The following is a 14,470-nucleotide window of genomic DNA, read 5'->3' on the forward strand; positions in this document are numbered from 1 at the left end:
GAGGAGTGTATAATAACAAAGTACGTCATTTCAACATAATTCAGATGTACAAATAATTCTTCCCAGCTTTTCAGTGAAAGCACTCCATTATCACGAAAAAATGTTTCGAACAAAAGTTGAACAGTAATTAAACATTTACAAACTACTATACATATATATATATATATATATATATATATTATATTATATATATATATTATATTATATATATATATATATATTGTATTATATATATATATTATATATATATTGTATTATATATATATATATTATATATATATTATAAAGATCATTTTGATTTTTTAAATATTAACCCAGATAGCACAAAGACGTCTTATGCCTCGTACAGACCTGAATATTCCGACGAACAGCGCGGCGAACCGCGCAGAACGCCGCACAGTGCGCCGAAATGCCTGTTTCTTGGACAAAATTAAATAACTATTGTTCTGTATTATAGAGACATGAAACAAAGTGGTTTTTTAAAAATTTATATTGAAAGCAATCTCAATATGATATTTATTAAATAATGCTCACAGCGCTCACGCGTGTTACTCGTTACAAGGTCCAACAGACAGTGGGGCGCAGATGTCGCACGCACGCTCACACGCGAACCTTCAGTTCCGCTCGCGCGTTACCAACCTATAGGATTTCTATATCCCTACTCTTTTATTTCAATATCCAACAATATTATTATAAATATAGTAATTTATTTAAACATTAAAAACGATATTTATAAACAAAATTTTGTTTTATTGGTGGTTTTCAGTAGATAAATTCGCAGTTCAGTTCTTCCGAAACTGAAACTTCGTTTTAAATTAAATTTTTTTCTTAAACTTCCGTTACTCGCGCGTATCTCACAGATACACGGCTTGCATCGAATGCGTCTAAAGTGGTAGGTAACTTGTGGTGGGAGGAGTGTGGTGGGCAGAAGCCGCGAGTAACGGAAGGTTAAATAGCAACTGCTCGGAATTGTAAAAGAAATACTAAAAGTTGCATTATACAACTTCTTTATGTGGGCCTATATTGAAAATTTAACGAATACGTTTTGTAGATCTGTGTCAAATGTACATCCTCTGAAAATTTCGTCAGAATCGGTTGATGCAAGAAAAAACGACAGGCATTGAAAGATATAAGAATTCTTAGACGTAGGCCGAAAATCGTGAAGATCTGCAATTTTTACCATCTTTAAACGCCTGAGGCTCATAGCAACGTCGACCGATTTTGACGAAATTTTCAGAATATGTTCAATTGACACAGATCTGCAAAACGTATTTGTTAAATTTTCAATATAGGCCCACATAAAGCAGTTGAAAAATGCAACTTTTAGTATTTTTTCTACAATTCCGATCAGTTGCTATTTTTGAAAAAAAAATTTTTCTCTATCCTGTAATCAACTAATTGCTCTAGCTTCCCAAAAAAGTTCAAATCGTATAGGACAATATTAAAAAAGTTATCGTCTTCTTTAGAGCGTCCGAATATTTTCCGAGTAACTGTAAAAAGTAGATTAACTTTTTTATAATCAACTACCGCCGAGTAAAACATTTACAACATTATTCGGAGCGCGATGACCTGGACAACATATTAAAAAATCAGCGAGATCGGAGGGTGTTATTTACCTTCTTATCAATGATTATATTATCAATGATTATTAGGACATTAATTTTTATTTATTTAATCGTATCTGTAATTAATGTAATATTAAAATTCTTTTATTTATTCAATATAACCACAGTCCCAACCAAATCTCATATTTCTACAAATGGATACCCGCGTACTCGCTTGCTGACCAGTTCTTGCTACATATTTTGTTAAATAACTCTGTTGGTTGCAAGAAGTAGCAAATCGAACTTGTATAATATCAAAATATACTATCTTTCTAATACAACGCTATCAAAATCCCAGAGTTACGTGGAGTCACTTTTTTTTATCCTCTTCTAAAGATTAGGGAAACCAATAAAACTGGATAGTTTCATTTCAGGTTAATTATTATATTGTATATAAGTATTACAAAATTTTTGAAGATGAATTACAATTAGCCAATCCTTAGCCATCATTTTCTAAAAATATTATTTCTTATACAAACGTCTTTGTTCATAACACAACGGAAACAAGTTACGCTTTGAATTGATGTACTATTTGATCTTCCTAAAATTCGCTTACAGATTCGCTTGTAACTAATTTCCTACAGAATTTTTTGAATTTTTTTTTTTAAATAATCTATTTGGACATTTTGACATAGTATGAACATAAATATATTTCTTCTATCGATCGTATTTGCTGTTAATAAATTTTTAAATGCTTTCGGCGCAACGGTTCGATCGTTTATTTCCAACACAAAATTATCAACAGCTAAAATAAGTAATAGAAAGTTATTTTTATTAAAATGTAGATCAAACATTACAATAAAAAAAAAAATAAACGATCGAACCGTTGCGCCGAAAGCATTTAAAAATTTATTAGTATGAACATAGTTTTAAATCGATATGAAGCAGTGACTTTTTCGATTTTTGTCAAAATCAAAGAACTTTCGATAGAAATGAGATAGAGCGATGAAATTTTTTAAAATGAAAATTGAAACTTTGCAGAATATGAAATAATTATGGAGATGATGGTACGAACGTTTTTTAACCTTGAGAAAATTCGTTAAATTTTCACAAAAATTGATTTCTTGCAAAATCTTGAAGTCGTAGACTTTTGACAAAAGAATTGGAAAAAAAAATTTTCCGCGCGTGGTAACGGAGAAACCACATTTTCTTAAAATTGTGAAAGTTTAACGAATTTTCTCAAGGTTAAAAAACGTTCAAACCATAATCTCCCTATTTTTCCCATATTCTGCCAAGTTTCAGCTCTAATTTTAAAAAAATTTCATCGCTCTACGTCCTTTCTATCGAAAGTTCTTTGATTTTGAATCGAGTTTGGTCGAAAGTTCCCACTGGGCGTCGTTCCCAGAGCTGATGGGTCGACTGCACGCACGAATGCGTTCCGAAATGCGCGCCGTTTGTCAAAATGTCATACGTAACATCTCCAAAAATTCAAGTCATTTAATATCGAATCTGATGTGTTTAATGCTTCGTACAGACCTGAACATTTCTCTTTGAAACTTTAATTCTCTCAATAAACTGCCAACATTTTCTGTATTTCTTTGTGTAGTATACGCCGCTACAGCTCCCATACTTGTTCGTAAGAAAATCTGGAAATAGCACAAGTCCGTTCCGATCGCCGAAATGGGCGGTTCGGCGCGCTGTTCGTCGAAATGTTGAGGCCTGTACGAGGCATTTAAAAACGTCCAAAATCACAATAAAAATATTAAAAATTAAAATTACAATTAGAATTAAAATCACAATAAAAATTGAAATTGGAATTGGAATTGGAATTGAAATTGGAATTTAAATTGAGATTGAAATTAGAATTGGAAATGAAATTGGATTTGGAATTGAAATTGAAATTGAAATTGAATATGATATTGAAATTGAAATTGAAATTAAAGCAAAAACTGTATTACTCGAACTAATAATACCAATGCTAATACTGCTAGATTATGGGTATATAAAAACCACACTGTTTATGGTCTTAAAGACGTCTTTTTACGACGTAAGACTATCAGACCTAAAATAGACGTAAAATGGACGTCTTTAAGATGTCGTGTGCTATCTGGGAAAATGCATTTTTGATTTCATAATGCTGACGATAATGCGAATTCAACGACCTACTGTATTACGAGACCTCGAGCCCATAAATAACGATAAAATAGATTTTTCCGATTTTTCCAAATGCCCCATTGTGCGATGGCCGATTTTCGAAGGTCATAGTGTTCGGAGCTCCTCAGGCGCGAAACATAAGACTTATTTATAACGCCGACACTCGTATCAATAGATTTCCACATTGTACATGCATTTTTTTGTGAGTAGTATCCCCCTGCAATCACTATATCGCACGATAATTTTGGACAAAAGGTGTAGCAAATGGATTTGGAAAATATGTTCAGAAGATAAATTTTGAAAATAGTTTTTTATTGTATTGCCAAAATTTTATTCACATCTGGGATAACTAGTTTACACATCTTCGATGCGAAGAGGTACTACCAAACCTTCCCGTAGATTTCACCAATTTGCTAAGCACATCTAAATGTGTACAAAAATCTAGTTATCCCAGGTGAGAACAAATTTTTGACAATACCAGGTCATTCAATGTGAAACTTGAGAAATAAAACACAAAGTAAATATTTACGAAAGGGGGACCAGCTCTGACGACATTGGCCTTGAAATATGTTGTCAAGGTCAACATTCCGAACTACTTGTATTTGCACAAAATCTTTAAATTATATATTCGATATTACGAATACAGTTTATTCTACAAGTTTTAATACAGGATACTCAAGAATAAAATATTAATATTTTGAATCAATTGTTGATTGGATACATTCTGCTCATTATTTCAAAAAATACATCGCTACATGTGCTGTCCGAAATTGTCGTGCGACATAGTGAAATAAGACAGTTAACAATAGTACATACATCATGGGTGATGTGAAAATCTATTGCTACGAGTGTCGCCCTAATGCGCCACGAGTATGGTACGCACCTGTGGAGTTCCGATCAGTAGGGTCACTACAGTAGCCTGCGAAAATCGGCCGTCGTGAGCCATTAATACCGAGGCCTGCTTTACGAACTCGAACTACAGAATTATTCTTCATACAACATTAAGGTTGGTCCTTCGAGCCGGACATCCACGCCTGCTCCCCGGTGAACCATCTCTCTCGTCTTCTTGCTGGACTTGTGCTCGTTCAGTGTACCCACAGTGACGGCGAAATATGGCCGACGTCGCTGCTCAGCTCCAGGCGTTGACCCTGTGCATATCCCGCGTGCTGAAAAACCTCAAGAAGAAGAGCGAAGCCGATATTACAGCCAGTGTCGTGCAAATCTCCCTCGGAGTGTTGGAGGAACTTTGGGCGCAATACGAGGATTGGCATGAAGAACTTTTCCAAGCTTCTCTTAAGGACGCAGAGGTCCAAGCGCTTCCGTACTTCGTGGAGGACCATTACGGCGCCGCTGTGGACGTCTACGTCGACCATAAGGAACAATTTCTGGACATTCTAAAGTCCTTAAAAGAGGGGGAACCAACGGCCAGTTCTTCAAGCCGAACGTCAACATCCATTGAGGTCGCGCAATCTTACAGCTTCGATTTGCCCGAAATAGAATTGCCAACCTTCCACGGGTGCTACTTGGAATGGCCTTCCTTCAGCAGCATTTTTACGCACTTCATTATAAAAAACGAGTCCTTAACGGACGTGTGGCGGTCCTGTTACCTGAAGCAATGCTTGAAGGGAGAAGCGGAACAAATGGTGCGTAACATACCCGTTAGAGAGTTCAAGCAGTCGTGGGACTCGCTGAGGGAGCGGTATGACAACCCGCGACTACTGGTACGGGGGCAGCTGTCAAAGTTGTTCAATCTGCCAGAAGTCTGCCAGGAGTCGTCCAAGGACCTGGAGACCCTTTACTACGGTACCATCGCCGCCGTCGGTGCGTTGGCTCAGGCCGGTCGGCCGGTTGAAAGCTCCGCAGACTGGGTGGTGCATCTGACGGTGAGCAAGTTGGACCGCCAGACTCGAATAGACTGGGAGACCTCCATCGCCGGCTCCAAAGTGCTACCTTCGCTGGACGATCTTGAGAAATTCTTGTTGCGACGAATCCACACACTCGAGATCCTTGAACAGCACTGTGTTGCGGAGCCCGCGGCCAGACGGAAGCCTAGGAAGGACTGTCCCCTGTGCCATGGCCGTCACTACCTCCTGTATTGTACGCAGTATCGAAGCAAGAGTCCAACAGAGAGGCGGGAAGTGTTGCACTCGCTAAGTCTGTGCTTCAACTGTTTGAGAAGGCACGGTCTGACTGACTGCACCAACGTGAACCGATGTCAGGTGTGCGCAGACAAGCACCATTCCACGCTGCACATCGAGACGTCTACGGGACCACGGCGAAGACGACGATAGAGCAGCACACCTCGTTGCCCCGTTCCAGGCCGATCTCCGTCGCTCTGAGTTCCGCAAGTATGAGTGTGATCACACCCGGCGGCCAACCCGAGATTGCGCTGGCGCTCGTCGACTCGGGCGGCGAGGTATCCTTGATCTCGGACTCCCTCGTGCAGCGTATTTAGCTCCAGCGACATCCAGCCAGGGTCTCACTACTAGGCGTAGATGGTTCGCGATCATGGGCCACGAGGTGACCTACAACTTATGACCGCGACATACAACATAGGGCGATCTCCTCCTTCAAGTTTCGCAGCCGACCGGATCGTTGGCCCTCGCTGACCCGTGCTATTAGGAACCTGATGCGGTCGAGCTCCTGCTGGGCGCCGAGTGTATAACCTGGTCGCGTGAGGTCCCATTTTGCAATTTTCATTAAAGGCACCGATAAACAAAATTGTAAAGAACTACCATTACTATCTGTTTTGCGATTCAGACTAAATGCAAGTTCGTTAAAAATTTTACGCTGATTCTGCAACATAATATTGAGGTTAATCGCCCTCCATAACAGATAAGTTTGTCTATCCGCTAGCAACCATTGCGCTTCGCATCGTCATTTACGAGTATATTACCGACCATAACTACTTGACCGCTTCTGCATGTTTACCGTTGTGATCACACTGCACGTTTTCAGGCGAAATAAAAATTGTTTCTACGTAATGCCAGATACAGGACCTACACACACGTTTATTTCCTCTCGTAACCATTTTAAAGGTTTTAAAATAATATAGTAGCATTTTTTTTTATAAAATAAAATATTATAAAATAATATAGTTACATTCTCTAAGCGTCTTTGTTGGTTTCCATTTGAGAATCATTTAATGCAACTGTATACAAGGTGTCCCAATGTTGATAGTATAACTGGTGATAAATTGATGGTAATTTGTTTGTAGCGGTTTCGATTTCAATACTTGTTGCTAGTAATGCAGTGTTATCAGAAAATGTAGCTGTTGTTACTCCATCACATTTAGGGATGTCGCTGAAATAGAGTATAATATTGGTCCAAGGATGCTCCCTTGCGGTCTTACAATTCCGAATATTCTTCGCCGTATCTCACTCTGAATTACAGTGCCCGAAATTTCCATAAAGCCACCACGCGTTTTTTAGTAATATCTTATAATTATTCTGTACTTGTGATAAATTTGATTATGATTTCATTTTAGGCGTACTAAAAACACATATATATCGATTGAAATAATAGAAATAGTATTTATTTAAAAAAATAAACGTAAATATATAATTAACTTCCCGATTTTATAGGGAAGTTATTGTAATGACCCCGAAAATCGAAAATCGATTTTTTAGCAGATCTTCACGTTTCATGGTCATTGCAGTCATTCTAGACTATTTTAAGCAAAATGTTCGTATGTGTGTGTGTGTGTGTGTGTGTGTGTGTGTGTGCGTATGTCTGTTTCTATGGTATCAAATTTTTCGTTAACGTTTTCTGAAAAAGTAACAACGCGATCAGAATGATGAATGATGCAATCGATGTGCCCCGTCGTAACTTAGAGCTGATTAGATTTTGGTCCATATTGGTCAAGTAGTTTTTTAGATTTTTAGTTTTTTTCGAACGGAGTTGATTCTACAATGCAATTTATACGAGAGAATGGAAAGTTTCCACCGAAGAAACAAACGTAATTACACAAAAAAATTTTTTTTTCATTTTTCTTAAATTAAAAAAAATTTTTTTAATTTAAAAAAAAATTTTTTTTTTGTACCTTACGCTAATGTTTCCGCTTACAATAATCGAAAATTATCCCAATGCAAGAGTGAGTTAATCATCTCTACTCCCGAGAATACATTTTCAAAGAATATCGATGAAAGTACAAAAAAAATTTATATTACAATCTTTAAAAAAACAATCAGTTCAAAACGAATTATTAACTGAGATTAAATTGAAAATTAATATAAACAATATGATAATTATTAATAACATTAATGTTGAAAACGGATTGGTTAATGGAGCACACATGCGGAATATTAAAATTTATTACTTTTCAAGAAAATACTAAAATTCCGTCTATATTGTGGTTAGATTTTCAATTGGCCAGAGTAGGAGTGAAAGTAAGAACTCGTTATCGTGATTATATGAAAAATGCAAATATTCATCAAAATTTGCCACCAATAATAAAAATATCGAATCAAGTAAATATGTCGAGTGAGGAAAAATATCAAATCACACGTAGTCAATTTCCAGTGGTTCCTGCTGAAGCGATTACGATTCATAAAAGTCAGGGACAAACATACGAGAAAAGTATGTTTGAATTTTAAAACATCAGAAAAACGAACTTTACACATGTTGTATGTAGCACTGAGCAGAGTTTCAAAATTGAGCAGTTTATATATTTTGGGACAATTTAAATTAACAGGATCGAAGAAATCCAAGATCAATACTACAAACCCGAATAATGAGAAGTTGTATCGTTTGCGAAAAACTAATTAAAACAATTTATTTTGCAACATCAGTACGCTATAACAAGGAACCAAGCGAGCAACGAGTCTACGATGTTCGTTTAAGGCGACGCCATATAGCAAACATCTTGATAAGTAGAAAACTATTGAATTTCCCTGAAAACGTATAATCTTCTTAAAACGTACTAAAAATAATGATAATAATATACTGCAACTAACGAATCGGGAAGTTCTTTGTGTGGCTCGTGGAGAGTCACACACCAAATCAAAAAAACATTAATAGCTTGTGACGTTGCAACCTTTGCGACGTCCCTTCTCCGTTAATTCCGCGCATATTTGAGAGCGATAAGGGACCGGACCGCCCTCTAACGGGACACGTTACCGATACAGGATTCGAGAGCGCTCCTCTAAGAGATTCCGATATTATCGAGGACCTCCTAATGACATCTGTCGCGCGTGCCGAGAACGGCAAGTTTCAGGGCCGTATATGGAACGCGCAGAAGGAACCACCGATCGTCCGAATTGTCACGGGAAATGAACAATCGCCCCAAGGCCAGGAAGCTCCCGACGGAAAAGCGAATGGCCGTTTCGAGAAATTAGAGCTTGGTGCGAGGACACTCGGCCAACAAACCGGAGGCGCCGCCAGGACAGAAGCTCTCTTAAACATCTCGTCCAAGGTGACGCACTGGAAGACCTGACGCCGTCTCGCCCCGGCAAGGGAGAGCTACCCCGGGGTCGGTGCCCTCGTAGCCAAGAAGAGGAAGCCCCTCCGCTGGTCAAGTCGAGCGATAGGCTCCTTGACCAATTTCGTGATTGCCCGGGGCCCTAGGGCGCGAAGAGGGAACGCTCCTGTGCCGCAGAGTTACGCCGTGGAAACACGCCATAGGCAATTCGGAAAAGCGGTCGAGTGGGGGGAACCGAGTTCGATCCGCTAGATTGCCGAAAATCGATGGATCACTGTCGCGCTGGCTCTCGTTATCGCATGTCGTGCGTTCTGCACTCGCGTTGCGAACTAATTGTAACTTAGCGTCGGGAAACCGAGAAGTGCCCGTTGGAGGTTTTCGTGGTGTCTAGGATGAAGTCCACCTACGCTCCGGCCGTGCCTCACGCTCTATCGAGAGCAGTTCCGAAAAAGGGCATCGAAAACGAGAAACGGTAAGCCGCACTTGTGATCCATTCGGTATTTCGTTGCGCGACGGCTCGACCTTCGTCGCGAGAGGACGAATGCTTCCCATTCCGTCCTCGATAATTCGCTCGCGTTCGTTTCGGGAATGCTTTGAGATTTCGAGATTATTTTGAGAGTTTTCGTCTTTAAATTACGTGCGAAAGAGTGTCCTAAGAGGAGTCGCGTTTCGTGCGAGTAAATCTTTTCGGTCTCTTCGTGTTTCTCGAATCCTGTGTCTCTCGCCGAACATCGTAGGGTTTTCGTCGGCGTTCGATCGCGTAATTGTTAGCGTACGCGTCGGGGCGAATCACGGGCGGAAGTCATCGCGACAGTCTCGCAGTTCGCCGGTCATCTGTGCCTCGCGTTTCCGAAGTTCGTTGCGAACGAAATCACGGTAATTGTCAGCGGTATCGTGCGAGCAAAATCGGTAAGACAACCGCGCGGCGAACGACCATCTTCTCGCTATCTTGTATGAAGAGCGCGGGCTCTCGGGTCGCGGTCACGTGGCCGCAGATTTTGTAATTGAACGACTGCTACAATAAATAGCTCGAGACCATATCGTAGTCGAATTACTCGATTCCCTGTGAGATCCGTCCTGCCGAGAGGGCTGTCCTAGTCATCCCGTGTTCGAGCCATCTGGCCCAGTCGCGACGTCGTTTTCGATCCGCGTATCTCGAAGATTCGACTCTCGACCTCGGCTTCTCCGAGCTCGAGCCTTGTTCCGCGTTTCGTGTGGCATCCTTGCGGTGCCTGGCGCCCGAACCTTTCGTTTGTCGTGAGGAAATCGTCGAATCCTCGAGTCTCGTTTGTCTCGGGCGGACCGCGTGTACTCGGCTTGCACGCGGCCTGGTCTCAGCGCCTGCAAGGCCCGAAGTTGACCGGCTTCCGCGAGTCAAACCGCTCGTCGGAAAAAGGTTAACGTGACAAGCTATAGGTACTACTAGCCATGCGTACCACTAACCCTTTCGCAAGAGCAGTCCTATCCGCGAGCTCGCGAAGCGAGCGAGCAAAAACAACCCTACTCGCGAGCGAGCGAAGCGAGCGAGCAACAATAACCCTCTAGTTTTATATGTGTGTCTGCTTGAATAGTCTATTGAATAGTCTTGAATAAATCTATCTTTATTTATATATAACTTTAGTATTTACATTTTTCTCATACAAGTCAAAATACTAGTGCCAGCGCAGACGCCAAGTTCCCTAGGTTGTAAAGTTTGAATTAGGTAAGTACAACACACACACACACACACACAATCATTGGCCTCTGAGAATTGATCTTTCCCGATATCACAGCCCTTATAGGCAAGAGGAACTTGATCCATCCATCATATCACAACTTTGATAGGCGAGAGGAACTTGGTCCATCCATCATATCACTGATGTGCATGGGCCGGGGAACTTGGTCAACCTTTACACGAAGTGTTTTGGTTTGGATATCATGTTATTTTTGTAAGAAATGGCCAGATATTCGGAGGATTCATAGACGGAAGTTAATTTTCAGAAAACAGCATGATCTCACTTAAAATACGCACGTGGCTGTATCTCGGGAACGGTGCGTCCTATCGCAAAAATAACGAATTTTTCGAAAGGCTCTAACCCAAAGCATATAGGTTATGCCTAACCACATGACGTATGTGGTATTTTGATTTAAAGAAAAAAAAATTTTTCAGGATTTTCGATTTTCCCTGTTAGTTTAGATATAAAAGACACCTGATTCCAAAATTTCAAGTATCTAGCTTATCTGGAAGTGGGTTAGAATTAACATGATCATCATCCTATATACAGGGTGTCCCAAAACAAGTGAAAATCCCGAAAGGGGGTGGTTCCTGAGACCATTCTAAGAGACATTTTCCTTTGCACCAAAGTCAACTGCGGCTTTGTTTAGGAGTTATTAACGAAAAACACGGACCAATCAGAGCGCGCCCTGGCCCGGCGCGCCAAGCCGCGCCGGCAAGCGAGTGTCGCGGTACGCCGTGACATCGCATCGTGACGGCGCGGCGGCCCAGGGCGCGCTCTGATTGGTCCGTGTTTTTCGTTAATAACTCCTAAACAAAGCCGCAGTTGACATTGGTACAAAGGAAAATGTCTCTTAGAATGGTCTCAGGAACCTGAAAATGTATTGACATTTTAAATGCATGATATTATTGGTGATATTTCTGCAGATAACTCACGGTTGAAATCTTGCAAATGCTTAGGAAATCTTTTTCTATTAACATTTTTTTTGTTATAAGAACTTTTGTTATATATTATTTGTAATAATACTTTTTGAAGAAGTTCAATTTCTTTCTATAATTCGAATCGAGTTTTTTTCGAAACGAAAGATATGTATTTATTTTGTGAAAAATGTGGCCACGACCGGTAGGATACGTAAGCTTGAAAAATAAACAGGCTTTTCGATAGCAGGTAAGAATCCTTTTAGTGGGTGAGAATCCATTTGAAAAGCAACAGCGACGAAATTGTGGTAGAGACTCTACTTTTAAGTGATTAATCATTGAAAGCCTCCGTGCACTACGGCAATTCAACCAGCTTTACCAACAGCGGTACATCTGTGTTAGGTCAGTAGAGGTGCAACGGCGACGGCATACCATTTACCTTACTCTTGTAATCTGAAATGCCACGTGACGTTTCCTTTTTTTAATTGAGTATGAATCTTTATGTTACATTGCATTTACGCTACACGTATACACACATATTTTTAGCAACATGTTAAAAATCTACATTAAATTTGTTAATAGATGGAACATATGCGTTATTTAATACATATAAGGGTGTTTCAAAAATATTGGAGAACTGTTGGAGAACAGGGGTCGTTTCTTAGGTCGTATGAAGTGAGTTTTTCCTTAGCGTAAATTTTCGCTTCGGCTTTGTTAAGGAGGTATTCACGAAAAACACAAGGATCAATTAGAGCGCGGCTACAGCGGACGAACTCTAGCTCGGCCAACGACAACGCAACGCTGAATCTGTTCACTATAGCCACGCTCTGATTGGTCCGTGCTTTTCGTTAATAATTCCTTAATAAAGTCAATGCAGAAATTTTCGATGAGGAGAAAGTTACTTCAAAAGGCTTCCCAAATAGTACAAAGACGTCTTAAAGACGTCTTTAAGACGTTGGAAGTTGGACCCTACCATGTCCCTACCAACGTCTTCCGAACATCTGCTGATCGTCTTGTGTTAGAAAACGGTATGTTTTAAAGACATCTTTGAGACGTCTAGAAGACGTACAGAAGACTCCGTAGGACATTCGGGAGGTCTTTAACGCGTCCCTAAGATGTCTTAAAGGCCCATAAATTAGAAGAAGGGAAAAGAAAAAATAGATTTCGACAGAAACGAGTTTATAGTGAAACCAATAAATAGCTTTATTAGAAGAACGCATGTGGAATTGACATAAAAGGTGTAATAAAGATAACAATTGCAATTAAAATGACAATAAAAATAATAAAAAATGATATTGCAATTACAATTAAAATCACAATAAAAATAATAAAAAATGAAATTGCAATTACAATTAAAATCACAATAAAAATAATAGAAATTGAAATTGCAATTACAATTAAAATCACATTAAAAATTAAAATTGAAATTGAAATGGCAATTGAAATTGGAATTGAAATTAGCATTGAAATTGAAATTGGAATTGGAATTGAAAGTGAAAGTGAAATTGAAATTGAAATTGAAATTGGAATTCTAATTGGAATTGGAATTGAAATTGAGATTGAGATTTAGATTGATATTGGGATTGAAATTGAAATTGCAATTGATATTGAAATTGGAATTGAAATTGAAATTGCGATTGAGATTTAGATTGATATTGGGATTGAAATTGAAATTGCAATTGATATTGAAATTGGAATTGAAATTGAAATTGCGATTGAGATTGAAATTGAAATTGCAATTGATATTGAAATTGCAATTGATATTGAAATTGGAATTGAAATTGATATTGAAATTGGAATTGAAATTGAGATTGGAATTGAAAGTGAAATTGAAATTGAAATTGAAATTGAGATTGAGATTGAAATTGAGATTGACATTGAAGCAAAAACACTAACACGAACAAATATAATATCAATGCTAATACTTACTGCCAGATTAGTATATAAAAACCACACTGTTTATGGTCTTAAAGACGTTTTAAAGACGTCTTTTAAGGACGTAAGACTTTGATAGCTAAAATAGACATAAAATGGATGTCTTTAAGACGTCGTGTGCTATCTGGGTTAAGCTAAAGGACCACCCCTTTCAAGATTCTTCATCATTTTTGGGGCACCCTGTATTTTTCGTAAAAATTGTTTTTATGCATGTAAACACATAATGTAGCTGGTAAAGTAACAATGTTTATCATGTACTATTATTGTGATCTGGCTGCAATAACTATTATATATTTTGGAAAAGTTAATTATTTATTATTTTCAAGTTTCACACGTTACGTATACATAAAGTAGCTTTGTGTAATTGTAACTATTACACAATATGAAAATTAAGTATTTCTGTTGATAAGCAAATTCCTTAAAAATTTTGACATTGGGAAAACTTGTACTCTATTTGTACTTGTATTTATTTTATCCTCTGGTAAGTATTTATTTAGGAATGTTTCGTGTTGAAGAATATTTTTAAACAGCTTCAAGAAGTTTTACAGTGGTGCTAAGATATGATTGGAATTTACCGCAATGCAGAGAATCCATAACAGTTTCATTGCAAGTGTCTATACGCGTCTGCATATTAAGAAGTAACAAGGAATTTAACTCTTCTGGCTTGGGAATTTTATGTGCGTGACTGAAACACTTTATTAGGGAACTAGAAGCAGTACCTTTCAGCATTCGAAATATTTCTGAATACATTGATCTAACCGCATATATTTGTAGTTGAAATTCACT

The 14,470-nt window shown here is 38.7% G+C and overlaps 2 protein-coding genes across 16 annotated transcripts in view; both read left to right on the forward strand.

Annotated features, from left to right (window-relative positions):
• The window catches only part of LOC143210125 (uncharacterized), a 957,580-nt gene that overhangs the window by 369,886 nt on the left and 573,224 nt on the right, over positions 1-14,470 (forward strand). The window lies entirely within an intron of this gene.
• LOC143220984 (uncharacterized) lies at positions 4,811-5,989 on the forward strand. The gene has a single exon (XM_076446558.1). It carries the CDS (start codon positions 4,811-4,813, stop codon positions 5,987-5,989), a length of 1,179 nt encoding a protein of 392 aa, XP_076302673.1.

Source organism: Lasioglossum baleicum, chromosome 1 (assembly GCF_051020765.1).
Source record: "Lasioglossum baleicum chromosome 1, iyLasBale1, whole genome shotgun sequence".
Lineage (NCBI taxonomy): Eukaryota > Metazoa > Arthropoda > Insecta > Hymenoptera > Halictidae > Lasioglossum > Lasioglossum baleicum.